Source organism: Eulemur rufifrons, chromosome 13, assembly GCF_041146395.1.
Source record: "Eulemur rufifrons isolate Redbay chromosome 13, OSU_ERuf_1, whole genome shotgun sequence".
Taxonomy (NCBI): Eukaryota; Metazoa; Chordata; class Mammalia; order Primates; family Lemuridae; genus Eulemur; species Eulemur rufifrons.
The window spans coordinates 10,533,004-10,552,207 of NC_090995.1; the positions used below are offsets into that span (position 1 = coordinate 10,533,004).

Consider the following 19,204-nt stretch of genomic DNA (forward strand, 5'->3'; position numbering starts at 1 on the left):
TTATGTCTTTTATTTCTTTGCTGAGACTTTCTGTTTTTCCATATGTTCGAAGTGTGTTTATAGCTTTGTCGTTGAAGCATTTTTATGATGGCTGCTTTAACATGATTTTTCAGGAAATTCTACCATTTCTGCCATTTCAATGTAGACATTGATTGATTGCCTTTTTTCATTCAGTGTGAGATCTTCCGATTTCTTTGTATGATGAGTGTTTTTCAGTTGAGTCCTGAATATTTTCATATTATGTTACGAGACTCTGGGTCTTGCTTAACTTATGTTTTAAAATGCTGGTTTTCTATGACACCACTCTAGCAGGATAGGGGTAGAAGCCCAGGTTTCCTGCTTGGCTTTCTTTGGCATCCAAGTGTGTGTGTGTCGGGTGGAGTGGAGGGGTCCTCACTACTCCCGGCAGGGGGGAAAGTTCTGGCTCCCCACATGGTCTCCATTGACCCCACAGGGCCAGCTTGTTACAGGCTGGCTGGAACAAAAGCCCCAGCTCCCTTCTCAGCCTTCTCTGACACCACCCTGGTGGTGATGGGGTTGGGGCATCTTGTGACGGCCGCTCGAGGGTGGAAGGCTTCTCACTCAGCCTTGGCTTGGATGGGTTGGGCTGGGGCCCCAGGTTTTTCTGTGGTGTTTGACTGGAGTAGAGTGGTTATTGTCTAAAAGCGTTCAGTCTTGTTGGGCTGCCCCTTCTCTGTTCTTTTGGCTAAAGCGTGCAGGCTTCTGTTGGAGCTTTTTTTGGTCCGCATTTGTTGGCATTCCTGGGTTGCTGGGATCCTCAGCTCCCAATCGGTGATACACGACAAAAAGAAAACCCAGGAACCTTACCACGTTGTCATTCCTTGAGTCTCAAGGTCCCTGGCCAGTCTGCCTAATTCTCTCCACCTTTCAGAGTTTTCTTTGGTTTCTTTTACATGTGTTCAGATTTTAGCTGTAATTTCAGTTGTAATTTGATGGCCATCTCTTTCACCTTCCCAGAGAGTCATCTGTTTTTTAAGTCTGCATTATCACAATTTTTTTGTATTGTCTTGTCACTATTCCGATTTCACCTTTTGATAGTTTTACTGGTCTTAGAGATTCAGAAAACGCTGCAGAGCTCAGCATGTTGATATTAGCAAGGCGTTTGACACCATTCTCTTGTGGGCACATCTAGGCTAGGTAATAACAGAGCTGGGTTCATTATTAGCTGAGCTGCTGCACTTGCAAGGTATTGATTAATAAATCAGCATCAGCCTACAGGGGAGCTGAGGTCAGGATGCCACGGGGCACCGTCCTATCCTGGCCTCTGCCCTGCTGAATACTCCTACAAACAGCTGAGATGAACACCCAGGAGGTATTTGCCTCTCAAAAACTGGGAGTGATGGTTAGTATGTAGGCTCACAAAATCAAGATGGAAAAAACCTTGTTAAAATAGCATTAGGAAATATAACATTATAGATTTTGGTTTGGAACATAAATGATATTACATGTTACAAAGTGCAGAGCTGGTCTAATATTGGTTTTTATGGAGTAAGCGAACAGGAAGAAAACCCAGAAGGTTAGTACTTATATGATTCGAAATTAAATAAGAAGCAGGGAAACTGATATTAATTCAGCCTGTATTTTGGGACCAAGCACTGGCACAGGGATTTTGTGGGTACCAAGGAGTCTAGTAACATCCTAGACTGTCTGACCAGGAGTGAGTGGCCAGAATAGAAGAGGAAACTGTCACACTGTGTGCCGGGATGTTCTAACAATATGTGGAATATTGTGCCCAACTAATTGGAGGGGACTAATGTGGTGAAGGGTCACAGGGAAGGTCACCGAAAAATGTTTAAATTTAATGAGGAGAGGCGTAGAAAACATGAAAGATATCATGTGGAAAAAGAATAAATCATTCTGTTTATCACCAAGAGTATAAAGTAATGAGCTCCCTGTTAGTGTAAGTATGTAAGCAGTGGCAAAATTATCCGCTACTAGGGGTAAAACAAAGTGAACCTGATTTACATGAGCACTGGACCAGATGATCTCTAAGCTTCCTTCTAAGAGTCTGTGCACCTCTAGAGAGCAAGTTAGAAAGAGAATGGCTAAGTGGTGATGTCAGGGGGTTTAGCCTCACAAAACTAAGCACAGCTGGTCTTTGGCTTTAATGAGATCCAGACATTAGTAATCAAAAGAGATATTTTTAGTTAAGATAAATTCCAGCTATTATCTAAGGAAACAGGAAATTCAGAGTTTTGTAGGAGAGATGTGTGCAAAAAAAAAAAAAAAAAAAAAATCTGGATTAAAGTTTCCAGGGGTGGAAGGTGACCATTATTATTCAAACAAAAGAGTCCTTGTTTGCTATTAGGGAGTTTTACAGTCAAGGGATCTGGGCATTAAAAACGACAGCCACCTGCTTGTATATCTTTAAAAACGACTTCTTTAGGGAGATAGCATTTCCAAATTTAATTATGAATGAGATTAACAAAGTCTCTCTCTCTGCTTAACTTTATTTCAAAATGGGTTTAAAAAAAAAAATGAGTGAGGTTGCCATCTAGTGACTGTTTTCTGGCGTTCAACATTAGAAGCTCTAGAACGTGGGTCCCTATGGTAGTGATTCTCAAATCTGGCTGTGCATTAGTATCACCTGGAAGTTTTCCTAAAATTCAGATTCCTAGAACCCACCAAAGAATCAGAATCTTTGGAGAAGTAGCTTCCGAGGTTATTCTTCATTAGAAAGATCTTCAGATGACGGACTGGACCTAGTCTGCCACGGAAGTTAGGAATTAACTGCCCTGGGGCATATTTTGTGTGGACGCAATTATGCAAAGTGTAGTGTTCACCTACTTGCTGTAAGGACCTGGTTTCCGGCGTATGTAACTTGGTTTTGCATCTTCATATCTGATATTTGAAATAGACTTGGCAGTGCTAGGAATTTACTCGACTGCTACATACAATACTTGACCGAAGATGTTTATTGTTAACACTGATTTTAATGATTATTAACTAAAAACGATTTGAATGCCCATCGATAGCAGATTGGCTAAAAACCGACAGTAAATCCAAGCACTGAAATTCTATGCAGCCATTTAAAAAGAATGGGTGGCCATCACATATAATACAATTTTTATTTGCCAATCATACCTCAATAAGCTAAAAAATAGCTAATATTATGGATATCGGTCAAATACCAGTGGCATTAAGATTTGATGTAGAAAAACACAAGACTTTATGATAGAGAAAAACTGAGAAAACACTAAATATCCTTCAACAGTAGACCGAACAAACTGTGGTAGATATATATGATAAAATTTAAAAATGATTTTAAAATATGGTAAAATGACGCATTAAGCTAACAAAACGGGATATCAAAAAGAATAAAAAATACGATACCAGTGTTTTTAAAATGTATATGCGTATATACTTAGGAAAAGAACTGGAAGGACAAAATGTGATACAACTAATTTTTTCGTTACATCTTTCTATGTTTTTTGTAATTTTATATAATACATTTTTCTTTTCTTTAATCATCCGAAAAACCATCAACATTATTTTGAAAAAGAAAGACACGCAAATTCATTCCAGGGTTATTCTCAAATGCTTTTAGTAAGTGCTAGGTGAACAGGTGAGGGTTGAAATCGTGAGGCCTCCTCGTCTGCTCACTAAGCCCTGAAGGACCCCGTGCCAGGCTGGAGAGGCAGAGCGGATGCTCGTTTCTGTTGGCTACAGGTAGGTTCAGGGGTTCAGGCGGCTTTCACACTTGTATTCTCCGTCTTCCTTGATCCCCCCCATCTCCTGTCCCTCGTTATTCATATAAAACACTATGGCACACCCCAGGGGCCCTTCCCAGGAGGGGGCTTGTTCCTTTTATTTATCTGGATCTCTGTGGAAGACAGAGCTCCACCCCTGCACAAGGACAAAGGCAGATTTTGTAGACGAGCATCACAGATTCGTGGATCATTGCTTAAAAATCCTGCTAACGGAAGATTCCATTGATAGGGCGTGGTCTCCTCGAACGCAAACTTCTGTGCGCTGTGCAAACTCAATCTCACATTGGCACGTTGCGACTTCCGCTCCTTTGCACTTTCAACTTTTGGTCCTTTAGTTCCTTCTTCGTTTTCTTGTCACACTTTGTCTGTTCAGTCTTTGACAGAGAGGCTAACTTCGAACAGTTGCAATTGTATCGTGTTAGAGTGACCAGTTCGTAGGTGACCTGGGGTAGCCCGTGGCTCTACAACTGCCAGATTATTTCCCACGGATCAGTAAATGCGGGAAGCCACAGATGCACATTGTGAGCCGTTTCTGTTTTGCAAGAGTCTATCGAAAGGTCCGTTTTCATACGGTATCTTGTAAATTCACTTTAAACCACGCTTTCATTATTTGTTCATGTGAGATAATCCACAAGGACAAACTGTCTCTTCATCATAGACTGACACACTCCCACAAGGCCAGACCAGTACAGGGGAAGGTCCAGACAGGCCGCAGACCGATATCGGAGACCCAGGAGACTGATTTGAAGGTCACCGGGAAAGATGCCCACGCTGGTGATTTCCAACTTTGCCTCGTATTAAAACCACCGGAGGAATGTGTTATACCTGAAAATCCCTGGACCCCGTTCATGGCCTTTGATCACAAATATCACTCCATCCATTTACAAATGCAGTGTTTCTAAGATCTGCCCCAGACCACCTGCATCAGAATCGCCGCTTTGCTGAACATACAGCTTGCTTTCTTCATATAATACACCTGGGTATCTTCTGGAGGTGCTCTTATTGTTTTAAGTAAAAATTATTTAAATTAAAATTGTTTAACTTGTGTTACTAATCCATTAACCTAACAATGGTAACAGTCTACCTAAAATTCAAACATAGCAATGGCCACACCTCTAAACAGGAGCATATATGCTATACTGAACCATCCCCACAGATTTATAACGTATTGTTCATTTAGTGAAACAGAGTTGATTCGAGGCTCTTCCTGTCCTCATTGTCTAGTCTAAACCAAATATCTTCATGTAGGTTTTCTTGCAACTATTGTGTGAGTCCACTCATTGTTTTTACTTTTTTTCTCATCTGGATTTCCAGAAAACTTTTCTTTCCAGACTTCCCCATTAAGTTTTTTCTAATCTCTGTTCCACAACCCCCTTCTCTTTCTGCTCCCAATTCCTTTTCCCATGACTTTCATCCAGACTCATCTATTTCTTCTCCTTTTCCTTTGGGCCACCTAATACTATATTTTAACAACTGTGACCTTAAGTGTCAACGTCTTTGCTAGTAGAGTTTACCTGACTAGGAGTTGTTTCTGGAAGGTGAGCTTCTGTGAAAGCATTGGAGTGTCTTGAGCTCTAGCTTAGTCAAAGCAGGTCCTAAAGAGAGAGCGAGGGGACCACATGATGTTTCTTGCAGACCACAGCAATGATCTGTTGAGTGACCTCTGATGGCCAGGTATCTTCCTCCCAACTTTCGCAGACCCCCACCTCCCCCACCGCCACTTCCCGGTCCTCTGAGTGGGGAGATCTAGCTTAAGTTCTAAACTACATACAGTCTCATTTAAGATCACCGACTGTGAAGCTCTCATTTATCTGTCGAGACTGTCTGCAGCTTCTCTAAATGTGCAATGGTCATTTAGTAAATGAGCTACATGCGATGCCGAACAGGATCCGATATCTTGCCCTGACTAGCTGGAGTTGCTAAGATCAGATTAATTAGGGTTGCAAAGTCAAGGTCGATATTTACAAGCAGAGAAACCTGGGAAGGTGAGGTTAGAGGGAGTGGTCAGGTTACACATAAGTGACAGAGCTGGAGCCTGGTCCCGGGGCTGGTACAGCAACCTTTTCTTTTTGGGCACACACACACACAAAGGCAGATTAGATCATTTTCCATCATCCTTTATAAGGCAGCTACACAAGGCTGAAATTTTCTGCCCTATTTTGGAAATCCGTGTTTATTTTGTAAAAAATGACGCTAGTGCAGCTCTATGGCTGAAACACGGGTGTGGATAAAACACAGGCCACTCCTGACTGCAGGCCGTCCTGTGGACCTCTGGTCCTCCCGCGTTCAGACTAACTCCTCCACCTCTGCGTCCGATAGCAGCGCATCGCGGGTGCTCAAGTGTTTCTAGCTTCCCTTAAATGGAGGAAGAAAATATAAACTTTGCCAGTGTTTGGAGAAAAACCCATGAACACTCATGTTTGGAGAGAGGAAACAGGGTCTGACCAGAGAAATGAAATGTACAGTTTCTCCACTAGATAGCAGACTAGGACAGATTAACTCTGGAAGCTGCCACCTGTATTTACCCAAGGAAAGCATTCATTTTCCCTGTCAGTTCATGCTTTCCCTGCACTACAACGAGCATTTTTCATGCGATCAGACCATTCACATGTAAAAGTCCGATATCACCTGGAATGTAAGTAGCAGGTTGACTGCAGTTCATTAATCTGCAATTCTGATGTAGTTTTCTTCACTTCATTCATTGCCTCCGATTTTGGTGGTTCCCCCCCCCCCCCAATTGTCTTTTATAAAAAAAAAAAAAAAGCAAAGTACTAGGAATAATTTATTCTGGAATTCTGATGGTGACATTAGGTGACAGGTTAAGACTTTCCATTGATACTGATCTCTGTTATATCCAGAAGACGGAGAACAAATGAGGGTTCTCCTCAGCATTCCTTTCAAGTTTCTCTCTCTCTCTCTCTCTCTCTCTCTGTGTACACACATATACACACACATATGCATATGGTGCATGAATGTACACACACTTCATGTTTGTACACATCATATATAATGTGTATTATGTACTATGTACATCTATCTTTGTAATATATGGCAATATAGTCAGCGTTTAAGAGCAAGGACTCTGGAGCCAGACTCCCCGGGTATAAACCCTACCTCACTAGCTGGGCCATTTACTTACAGTTTTGTGTCTCAGTTTCCTCGTCTGTAGGATGGAGATTGTCATGGTACCCATGTTATAGAGTAGCTGAACAGATTAAAGGATTTAACAGATCATGGCACCTGGTAACTATGCAAATCATGTTAGTGATTATTATTTATGTGTATGTGGAGCAACTGATTTATTCCATAGTTTATATGGCCACTTTTATTTGGTAAAAAATACCTTCTATCTACCCAATGTGGGAGTTCATATTTTTGAAGGCGCCATGTTGTTTTGATATTGACTTGTATTCACTTTTGCTACACACATTATTCAACTCACTACTCTAAGTGCTGTATAGAATGCGCCAGTCATGATTTCTGCTGTTTGGGAACTTAGATCTTAACAAGACAAGGGAAATCATGTGCACTTTTCTTTCTCTGTTCTCTGTTTCTCCCTTTCTTCTTCTCTTGGCCCTCCTCATTTAGAAGAATGTCGGGAATGGAGAGATATATAAATGAAAAATTCAATTCGGCTACCAATTACCAAAAACAAAAACAAACAAACAAACAAAAAAACCCGAACAGCGGCTCAAGAAATAGAGAATTATTTTTCTCACAGAACGAGGACACTGGAGGCAGGAGGCTGATGGAGCTGGCTCAGGGGCACCTCTCTGATTATTTTGCCCTCTGCTTCATGGCCACAAGATGGCTGCCACACCTCCTGCCATCATGTTCACATAGAGCCAAGGATAGAGGAAGAAAGAAGGAAGGGTGGTATGCCAGCTGTGTGAGTTCTTATCAGGAGGAACAAAAACCCTTCCTGAACTCTGCCTCCCTCCCTTACCAAAAGACTTAGGTCTAATTTCCAGAACAGTGTCACAAGGCCATCATTAGCTGAAAAAACATTTATACCAAAACACAAGAAAAGGAAATAGGCTGGAAATGAGTTGGAATCAGCCAATGAATAATCCCTGCCAAACTCAGTTTTTGCCTTGGTTTTGCATTTGTGTTTCTCCTCAAATTCTCCCTGTTCCCCTTCCCCCACCCTTCTTATCCTTTTTGTCTGGAAGGAGCTAGAATTGAGAAAAATAATAATACGGAGATTTGTTTCAGGAAATAATATTTGCCTCATAAGAAGTGATAAATGCGACAGAGGAAAGCGCGTAGGAGGATAGGAAGTAGGATATTTTTATAAGAGCAGAGAGGGGTCAGAGGAGAAAGGCCAAGCTGGTTCCAGCTTTCTCGGCGGATTAATTCCATATAGGCACTGCCTTTGCTAGAGACAGAGCTAACCTTGTTGCCTCTGAAATGAAGCACCACAGACAACAGGGTTTCCTATAGATCATTTAATTACAATTTAACAGAGAGAGAGAGAGACAGAGAGAGACTGTTTATTTCCATGTCTATAGAGCAAACAACAGCGCAAGGCATTTGTGACATTCACAAACTATTTTAAAATGACACCTATTCAAAGGTTACCTACTTCATCAAAATCCTTAAGGAGTTTTTTTGTTGTTGTTGTTTACTTAAAAAAAAAGCATTATAACGTTGAATACGATTTCATGCTATGACCATTAAAACAGGAAAAATGCCCCCGAGCAGACCAGGCTTCCTGGCTCACTCAATTCCCACCCCCCACCCCCCCACCAACCCCTGCTCTGTCCTCCCTTTATTGGGCCTGCCACATCAGGTGGCTCTCCTCTGTGGTGACTCCCAGACGGCTAGCTCTTCAAACCTCGACCCTGCTGCGAATTCCTCGTGGACTAGTCACCGTCGCTCTCACTGGAACTGCCGCTGTCAGATGACTCACTACTGTCGTCCTTTCTACGGGAACTGAACCTCCTGTGGAAACGGGGTCTTCTGTGACCCCCGGAGCCTTTTCTTTGTGGTATACCATTATTTCGCACAGAATTATTGGGTCCATGGGGTACGTCATGGTATCTTCTGCTGTGTGCTAGATCCCTTTCATTATTGGGGCCATAATGGGAACCTATTTCGTTTTGAACTTCATTATCAAGACCACGAGAAGGAATGAACGGGCCCTGACTGTGGCCGTTACTAGAATATCTTTGTTTTTCATTAACGGTTCCTTGGTTCCTGGAAGAATGTTCTGTGCCCTTTCTAGTGCTACCTTTGCCGTTTTTAGGGATTTCATTATAATGGGTACTTCCGGTTATATCACTGCTGCCGCCTTTTCTTGTCCCTTTGGAGGGTGTGTGAGGGAAGTGGAACTCTACTTTCCCCTGGTGGGCATTTTGGCTGCCAGCATCCACTCTGTTCCCTTCTTTTCCAGGGAGTTCCTGGAAGTTGGTACTACCTACGATGTCGTTGCCGCCCTCCACAAGGCTAACATCGACAGCATCTGGCTCTTTCGCTGTTTGATCCTCGGTCCCAATGGCATCATCACCATTTTCTTCTCTCTCTGGGATCTCATTATAACCTGGCCCTCTTGTGTCCTGAGTCACCGCCTCAGCTTCACCTGGGCCCGAAACCCCCGTTTGAATATCCACCCCTTCCAGGTCAGGACCAATAATAGCTCCTCCTTTACCAGGAATGTCCTTAAAAGGTTGGCCATCGCCACTGAAGGAAGAGATATCATTGTCCCCTCTCTCCTGAAGATCTGCATAGCCACTACCTTCAAAATCGCTGGGGATTTTTTTGACTTTTGAGAGATGTTTTAGGTAGTTAGGGTTCTTCTGGGTATCAGGACTGCTTTGGGTTTTTATTGGACTTTTCTGGGCTTGGACATCTCTTTGAGGATTCTTTTTACCTTTTGAGGGGGCTTTAGCGTAGTTGACACCTGCTGGAATCTTGTTTAGAACATTCCTAGGTTTGTTCTTTTTGTTTTCTTCCCCCAAGAGTTTAATCGCAGTCACTGGTCCCATCATGTACTGCAGATTTTTTCGGATGACAGCTGTGCTGTACTCTTCTTGCTCATGCAGTTTGCTGACGGCATCGTCTCCGTCATCAGCCACTTTGTTCCCCGGTGATTCGGGATATATGGACATCTTCAGGTCATCGTGGACGTTCTCCTTGTTCCTGATACTATGGTCTTCATTCGGTGTCTGTCTATTCACGAAACGATTTGGGGATTTACTACTTGGGTTATTTTCACTGGCTTCAGAAAGGGACACATTTTTCTCTCTTTCCTGGACAATATTTTCTTTAGGTGATGGCTCTTCACGTCTTCCCTTGTCCAAATGGTGAAGAACAGTATCGTCTTTGTTTTTCTCTTCCTGCTAAAGCACAATTTTCAAGATAAAGTGATTATTTTATGTACAATTTTAAAAATAGAATAATTCTTAGGCAATATAAAAAAAAAACAACCCAACCACCAGATACTAATAAAAAGGGTCTATGAACTCAATAGAGGTTTGGTGGCAGAACAATGTGGTCAAGGAGAAAGAGAAGCTGAGACTGACTTTGCCCTCTGCCTCTCGCTATTTCTCTGTGGCAGAGCTAGATACAGAAGTCTTTGAGAGTCTAGTCTGGAGCTTTCCAGAGGGTGTCACCATAGAGGCACAGACTCTCAGGGGCCCCCCGGTACAAGTCTTTCCCAGTTTTCATAACCTATGGTCAACTCTTCTTACCTTGAACACTTCACGGGCTAATTACTTTTCAGGGCAGATCTTTTCAGCCATGGATAGTTGTAATTGTTTCAATTAGTCCATTTTAGTTATTAAGCCTTTTTCTATTTGGGCACCACTAGAAGGCTTTTTCTTTGTAATGTGCCAACCTGTAGTATTTTTAAGGTATAATTTGAAAGGATTCATTTTTAAAAGTTATGATACTATCATTTACCAATTTTTTTATATTGATGAGTATATTCTGAAAATAAATAAGATTTTTCCATGAGAAAAATAATAGCGATACACCTTGTCGTGGTATAGTATATTTGTCAATAAAAGGTATTTTAAACATTTGACTGATTTGAAATCATTGAGTTTTGGAAAGTTTTACTTTGACATTGACATTTTCCTTTGCAATCAAGCTCATTTACTCCCTGCTCATAGAACCTTTTGAATTAAACAGGTGGGTTAGAGAAGCAGTAGCTTATAATAATCCCTTCCTAATTTTTTTCCATCCCTACTCTGAAGTGGGAAGTTTTGTTTTATTTTTGGTGCGTCCTCTGCTTTTAAAACGGAAGCGTGTATATTAAATAGCCTTTCATTAGAAGACTAAATAGAGTTCTTTTATAAATGGAAACATAAAACAACTTTTAAACTGCAGTGTGTGATGGTTAACCATTTTTGCATTGGAGAAAATACTTTAAAGATAGAAAAAGCTTTGTGTTCTGATTTGCTTATGTTCAATGATTTCTGGTTGGGCTGTGCACCAGTGGCTGGTCTGCTTTTCTATCTCTGTGTCTTGGCTCATGTAATTTCTTTTCATGGAGAACATGGAGAATGGCTTCTCTCACTCACTTCTGTTTGCTCAAATCCGACTCATCCTCCAAGGCCCAGCTCAGTTATTTCCATTATATAGCTTTCCCTGAACACCAGGCCAGAAACTAATTTCTTTCTACTCCAAGCTCCTAAAGCAGGATCTTTCTTTTTCTTCCTACCTTCCTTTCTTTCTTCCTTCCTTCTTTCCCTCCTTCTCTCTCTCTCTCTCTTTCTTTTACCGCTCACTTAGTATTTTCCACATTCTATCTTGATTTATAATGATTTTGGTGAGTGCCTTTTGTTTATTTTCTAAGATCCTGCAGAGAAATAATTAAGTTTTACCAATCATTTTATCTCACATACCATCTTACACAACAGAAAGAACTCAAACATATATTTGTCAAATGATAAGTTTTTGCTTATTTACATAACCAGTTAGATGTACTCTTAGAGATACCATCCAAAGGACATTGAGCAGAAGAAAGACACATTCGGAAAGGAAACTACTACTTCCCTGGGAAATGAAGCCAGATTTGGAAAAAGCAAAGAGTTCTTTTGCTGGTGGCATTTTCAGCTGTTTCCAGCCCTTTGGCCAATTAGTCTGCAAGAAGGGACTGAGTGAAAAGAATTATTGTCATCCCGGCGACAAAGGCCTCATTCTTTCTCTTCTGAGCATCCTGACACAGATGGAGTCACCCATGGAATAAATTTAAGAGACACTAAAATGTGTCACTTTTTAGACCAAAATGATTTATTAGCTTTCCCCTGGTGAAATCCCCACTGTTAGAGCATATGGTAGAATATGTTCTGAAAACCTCCTTATAAGAGATGAAACATTATTCAGAAGCAATAACCGGGCCGTCCATGAGCATCTGGGGGCCGCTAGGACCACACCTGCAGTGGCAGGTCATGAGGCAGAGCAAGATTTGGGCCACGGCGTGGGGTGGGGACGAAGAAGGTTCTGGAACACAGGGTTCTGCAGCAGAGAGGCTCGAGGAGCACTTGAGTGTGGGGAAAGGGGCAGAGGTGCCAGCCACAGACGGAAGCCCCGGAGCAGGCAAAAGTAAACTTCACCTCCCCTCCAGGTTTTCCTGGGGTGAGTCCAGAGTTTGGATCACAGTAAGGATGGTCACTCAAAGATTGAGCTTACCTGTATGTCAGTTGCATTTTTCTTCCCAGGTGATGTGTAAACATACTTAAAAGTATAATACCCATGCTTCTCATGGTGACCCTTGTACGTTATCTACAAAAACATAACATTATATTAAGGTGGGTTTCTCTTTTACTAAGAAGTTTTCTGGCTCTCTCTTTTTTTTTTTTTTTCCTGCAACCATTTATTTACATACATTTTAAACAGTTAATACAAGAAAAATATGAAGTGGACAGTTTATGACACAAGGTATCTTAAAAAGCAAATCAGGGAATTGAATTCCCTTATGACGCCAGGACTCTAGTTAAAATACCTTTTTTTCTATTTGTGTTATTTCCATTTTATTTTATCTATATACTCTTGAGAGCCAGAAAAGTGACTTTAGCAACTCTATGAAAACCAGCAATTTCTGGAGACTGTTGATGAGAGAGGTAGTCAGTTTTTCACAAGGAACTGGCTTCTGCTCAGCCTCCCTCGCTCCCCGAGGCAAGCAAGCAGGTGCTGTCATCTCCTCCAGGTGACCTTGATTCCATGCTTGTTCTCAGGGGTGTCTTTCACCAGAGTGGGCCCCGGCTCTGGGCTGCTAGTAGTAGTAGTGTGAAGAGAGCAGCTTGGAAGGCCACTTTCCTTCTGTTCCGGGGGGGAACAGGCTCTTCCTTCACAGAAGAGGACTCCGGGGTCTGGATGTCAGGGGGAATGAACACATAAGGTAAACTCTGAAGTGCATGTACTGACAGGTCCCCACAACTTTGGGGCCTGAGCACTGGAACTAAGGGTCCTCTGGAATTGTCCCTTTCTGATTGATGGGGGCACTCCTTGATTAAGGGGATCTCCAACGTCTCTGAAATGGAAGAAGATTGTGGACTCTCAAAGGTGAGACGTGGAAACTTGGAGGTGGTAGATTTTCGACTTGAATGTCTTGCCTGGTCTCGGTAATGATGTTTCCGGTAGGCTGGGACCTGGCTTTCTGCTGTTGCATCAAACTCAGGTGACATCCAGGCAGTGATGGTGCCGTGGTCAATGGGCTTTGCTAGGCACCTGTAGCGTGTGAGTGATGGGAGGCTGCGGTGACCCATAGCGGTGTTTGGCGCCCTCCAGTGGTTTCTGGTGGAATAGCAGCCGGGCTTTCTGTGAACGGTGAGGCCGTTTTTTTTTCTGGGAGGCATCAACAGGTGAATGAAGAGCAGTTAGTGACCACATGGTGCTGTTTGTCTTCAGGTTGAGAAACAGGCTTCAGTTTTAACCCATTCCCGCCCGGCAAGGCCCGGCCGCCGCTCTTGTCAGGGCGCAGAGCCTCTGGCTCTCTTTTGGATAGTGCAAATAATATTTTTTAACTTGGACAAAATTGCATTCTGCGTTTGACAAATGGCAATACTTCCTATAACCACAGGGGGGCGTGCGTTCCTTCTCTCTTTCCTGCGTGTCCCTAAATCTGTTTTCCCTAAGTGTGACTGTCAACTGCTTTCCCTCCCAGGGTACATCAGTTTTATTACCGAATTTCAATGGAAATGGAGCATGTGGAAATATCTTCAGGTGGGAGGGGGCGAGGGGATTAGGAGAAAGACAGGTTTTATGGTATTCGTGTCTGACGTCCAGTTGGCAAAACTCGCAGCATCGTGAACATTCAGGCTCTTAAGTGTGCAGTTTTGGCCTTTGCAATTTTCATCTGAGCCAGCGAACGGAAGATTGTTAGTTCTTAGAACAGAATTTTCTAGAACTGCCAGAAGAAACCACGATAAGTAAACATAAGCTGCGATTTGGTGACATGCAGACCTGTTTAACTTTCTGGATGCATGTGGAAAACAGAATTTTCCATTAAGACCTGTTAGCCACCTTCCCTTTTTTCTCTCTTTTTATCACTCTGAGAGCAAAATGTTTGTTGTGTGCGAAAATATTGTTTGCTAGGAACAATATCCTGGAATTCTTATTCACTCTGGACGTTGCCTGGCAACCACTGTTTTCATCTGAAGGAAAAAACTGCATTGAAGAGAAACTAATCTCTATTCAAGATGTTTTCCTTTTTTCTATCACATGTTGTAGGAATTATAATACCCGATTAATCAGAAAGTACCAAAATTATGTTGTATAATTTTGCACTTCCATTCTAAGTACCGAAGACTATTTTGACAGCTAAAATGTTCTCTTACTGACTTTTTTTTTTTTTTTAGAGAACCAAAATAGAGTTATTTGAGAAGACGAATTCTGTTTACCCTCTGTTCTTCCACACATCCTTGCTTAGTTTTCTCCGTCTGTGGTTGAAATGTCTGAAAGGAAACAAGAAACAAAACTTCACCAAATAGAACATTCATTCTTTCATTAATGTCTCCAAACAACAAGCGATTCATTTATTTTTCTCTCACCGGGCTGTATTATTCAATGTGGAAAATTATTCTTACCCAAAGGAGATGGACATACTCCTCACTTGAATATTTATTTCAATATTATGAAGGACTGTGCCAGCTTCCTTCCCGCAGAGGGAGACAATGCCATTCCCATTCCAGAGCCGGATTGAGGCTCAGAGAACCACCAAGAGGGTGTGGTGGGAGGAAGGGAGGGCTGGCACAAGGGGCTTGCCTATCCCTGGTATCCACTGAAAAAGAAGTTTTCGCTGGCAAACTAGAAATTGTTAAATATAAGTGGATTAAAATCAGAGTTCAATGATGTGGGCGCTATGTGTGCATTGATTACATAAGTCCAGTAATTGTGATACTGAATTAAAATATGAGGGAGTTGGTGGTCCAGAAAGAGTAGAACCCTAGCCATTCACGTAAGGGGCAGGCTCACACCTGGGGATAAAACCTTCCTGCTGCGGGTCACCTGGCCGGACATCTCATTCAGGCAAGGGAAAATGGAGGTGGCCAACAGATTGGGACTAATTGCTTTTCTTGGTTGGACATTAAAGTGTCAAAATTTCTGGTGGTGAGGGGTGACTATTGAAGTCGAGAAAGGCCAGAAACTAAGAAAGAACAGAGCCAGGCAGCTCGTCCCAGGCTTTTGGGCTAAAGTATACATGTCACGGGAAAGTGTGCAGGACGGGACCTGAGATTCTTGCAGTAAGTTTTTTATGAAAGGAATAATGTTAGAACCGGTTTCCCTCAGCTCCAGGAACAGATAGGCAGAGTCACCAAGGCTGCAACAGACAAAGGAGTTTATTCTCTAGCTCGAGCTAGGGTCCAAAGCTCACAGCACCAATGCAGTGGCCTCTCCACGAGCCGGGACCCCACCCTAGGGTGGGCACTAAGCTTTTATACTCATCAGTAGGTTATATGTATCCGGCACACCATTCCCCCCACTCCCCTTTTAGTTCATTTGCTCTTTCAAAAGTAGCTGATAGTGTTGGCTCCTGATTGGCCGGTTTCCAAGCCGGGGGCCTTGGCTCCTGATTGGCCAGTTTCTAAGCTGGGGCCTTGGCTCCTGATTGGCCGGTTTCCAAGCCAGGGGCCTTGGCTCCTGATTGGCCAGTTTCTAAGCCGGGGCCTTGGCTCCTGATTGGCCAGTTTCTAAGCCGGGGCCTTCAGTTGTTACTAGCGACATTCCGGGGAGGGGCAGGGCCTGCTTCGTGGAAACCGAAACTTAGGCCTATCCTAGGAGGTCCAGTCTGTCATGGAGTTACTCCTGTTTTCTTTCCTGCTCTACATTAAATGTAACAACTCTTATTCTCACTATTTCTGTTTCCCTGTTTCTTTTCAAAACTCCTAGCCCACCTCGGATGTGGCTAGGGGAACCAGCGTGTGGGACAGGTTCGTGTTTGACTGTGTGTGCTACAGTGGCAGCAGGCACCATGGTGCGTCACTCCTATGAGAGAGAGAAACCCTTAAGGGAAAGATTAAATAAGGAGATAAACAATCTGAGGGCCACCTGGGCCAGCTGTCTCGTTTACCTAGAGAGTGCATGTCCTGAATACGCCTTAAAGTTCTGTGTTTTGTTTTACACGGAGAGGCTGTCCCTGGCAGTAAGACATTGGTGATTTTCCTGCTTGCTCTCAGATCCAGTGTTTCTCCCGCTCAGTCTGAGCTGATTCCTACCAATCCCATTTCCCGAGCTCCTTTGCCCTCCGGCTTCAGTCTGGGTTTGGCTGATGGAGGCCTGAGCCTGGAGGGCAGAGGGAGAGAGAAGCCCAGCTTTGCCCTTCCCTGCTTTCTCTCTGTGGGACTGTGCTCTAGAACTGGATCTGTCTCCTTTTGGGTCCTAGTTCCCGGGGGAGCCTGGGAATACCCCCTCCTCTTTTTTCCTTCCAGCCCTTGGCAAGGTAGTTGCTCCAATATTTAGGTGGCCTCATCACACTTGATTTCCCCTTTGTATTCTTCCTATACTCTATGGCTAGCTCTCCAGATAAAATCCGTCTACAGAACTCTCTATCCTGGATTTTGTTTTCCAGACTGGACTCCAACTGATAAAATCATCTTGGAAATACAAACTCAAAAGCTTAGAAAGTATTCCCTTAGCTCGACTCCAAGGCACATCTGCCTAAAATGTTCTGTTCTATTCTAGAAACAAGCACTAGTTTGTCAAAAACACCTTATATGTATAAGATATAGCACTTTACCATTTGTAAACTGCTTTGTACACATAATCTCATTTGAATCCCAAAATAACCCCCATGAGATAGGCAGAAGAATCAAAATTGCATACACTAATAAGCTGGTAGCCGTAGTAGAAGTAGAGAAGATATTTTAATCTAAATCCTCTGTCTTAAAGTCCCGGGGTTAAAATAATAAAAAATTTAAAAATGATTAAATGTGAAAAAAAAACATTTAGTAACTTTTATTATAAAGTTCATATTAAGTATCTTCAAGGCATATTTTATAATTTTATTCTTTATTGCATTTCTTTCTTCTGCTGGTTCTTATATGATCTTGTGAATATTAATCTAGACCTTTGCATCGCCCTTCAAAATATCATAGCAGTGAAAATAGTTTTGGAAAATGAGACTATAGGAGGAAGAAAACATGAAAATAAGATGGACAGATATTAAACAAAAGAAAGAAATCACAGTGTGGGGTATTTGGCATCTTCTTACAGAACACGTTTATGTATTAAAAACACCTCTGACAGTAAAGAGTACCTTAGTATAGCTCAGGATTTATTGTGACTTATAACAAAGTCTTTCTAGTCTAATTGCATATTGATGAATATTAATTGAATTGCACGACCTAATAAACATTTTTTATTTTCTTCCATTCTTAAATTGTTTGCAATGTGGCCTACAATTCCAAGATGTATTCAAGTGACTCAGTGTAGACTAATTTCTTAAACCACCAACCTATTGTCAAATAATTTAGGTAATTGCTGAAATGGGATCTACAGATCTGGGGAAAAAACATCCCGTGTAACCATTCACTGCTCCAAATGCTGTCTCCCTGTCCTTGGCGAGCCTCTGTCATTTGAAATCTGCACCCCTCCCTTCTCCATCCACATCCACTTGGCAGTTGTCCCACGCTTGAATGTGGCCCCGTGATGGAGATGGCATTGTCTGCCTCTTTTGACCCGTGGTCCTTGGATCGATGTTGACATGGCATATTTACCGCAAAATGGTCAAAGAGCACCATTCCAGCTGTTCTTTGGAATGAGTTGTTCAGAATAAAATCCTTGGCTGGTTGGTCTGAGCTGGGCTGACAAGACTGGGTCCACCACCTCGGTGTCTGAGTGCCGGCCCCGGGGCCCCGATTGGTGAGGTCGTGTGCATCGTGCCTGACACATGTCAGTTGGAAGCAGCGCAGTCCCAAGACTATGCGAGGATGTGCGCTGAGAGGGGGACACATTCCCTCGACTTCTGCTGTGCTCACAGAGGGCCTGGGTCACCCTTGCCATTTTGGGTACCCAACGGGTCACCCACTCGTCAGGACCTACGTTTCAGTACGATTGGCAACGGGATGGACTCTCGTTTCCACGATTCTCCGGCTGGAAAGGTTACTCTGAGTAGTTAGGATGCTGTTCAGACATTATCTAATCAGCGCTGTGTCTGCACTGCAGAAACTATCTGTCACGCTCAGCATTTTCACAAGATAATTTGGTCACATCCTGAATACTCATCTGGGTGAGTCACCGGGAAGAGAGGACACAAAAGGAAACAGGAGCTTGATTTGGGTGAGGCTTAGGGGTACGACGTCCCATACTAAGCCTTGCTGATGAAGAAGAAATCATTACAGGATCCCACGCTGTTAGGGTGTTGCAAGAAATACAGGAAAGTTCTCATGTTTTTGCATGGTCATCAACTTACAAAATCTAGTTAGTTAGCTTTAAAACATACATGCATGTCAAATTCTTTAAGTTGTTAGTAAAATATTGAAATGTTCTTTTGACATGTTATAATTTGTCTTTGAGCATCACTCATTAATGGCAGCTGATTTGAAACGCAATGGCCAGCTATTGGTTTTCTCAAAAATATTGGTTTTGGTGTTTCTGTAAAAGCACCATGGTGTCTTGTAATTTAGCACATGTTTATTGAGGGCCTCCTTGGTGACAGGCGTTTGTGTTAAGCACTGGAAGCTTTCTATTTGCTTCATATTTCATTGTAATGAGTTAGGTAAATGCCACTAATTTAAATAGACATTGCTTAAAAGAAAAATAGATATAGACAGCAAGAGATTCTATGAAACATACAATTCATTTAACAGTGAATTTGTAAATGCTTACTGGTGCCGCCCAGGTCACGCTGAGAAGGAGCAGTCCCACACAGACAACTTGCATCTTTGAGAATTTCTGTGAAAAGACAGTCACATCTTACCCTAAAGCACTGCTAATTATGAACTGCAGTCATAAGAAGAAACAAAACACAGGGCTGTCTCTAAGCATCCTTCCCCCTGCAATTTATTTCCTTTTGCCATATTATATAT

The 19,204-nt window shown here is 42.5% G+C and overlaps 1 protein-coding gene and 1 pseudogene across 2 annotated transcripts; both read right to left on the bottom strand.

Annotated features, from left to right (window-relative positions):
- Positions 1 to 8,596: 8,596 nt before the first annotated feature.
- MEPE (matrix extracellular phosphoglycoprotein) lies at positions 8,597 to 19,058 on the bottom strand. Of its 2 annotated transcripts, XM_069485520.1 has the most exons (4): positions 19,005 to 19,058; positions 14,579 to 14,632; positions 12,369 to 12,461; positions 8,597 to 10,072 (listed from the first exon to the last, which is right to left on the bottom strand). In XM_069485520.1, exons 1-4 carry the CDS (start codon positions 19,056 to 19,058, stop codon positions 8,597 to 8,599), a joined length of 1,677 nt encoding a protein of 558 aa, XP_069341621.1. The 2 variants fall into 2 exon arrangements, with proteins under 2 accessions (XP_069341621.1, XP_069341622.1); XM_069485521.1 differs by lacking the exon at positions 12,369 to 12,461.
- LOC138393902 (RAD9, HUS1, RAD1-interacting nuclear orphan protein 1 pseudogene) lies at positions 12,804 to 13,568 on the bottom strand (annotated as a pseudogene).
- Positions 19,059 to 19,204: the final 146 nt, after the last annotated feature.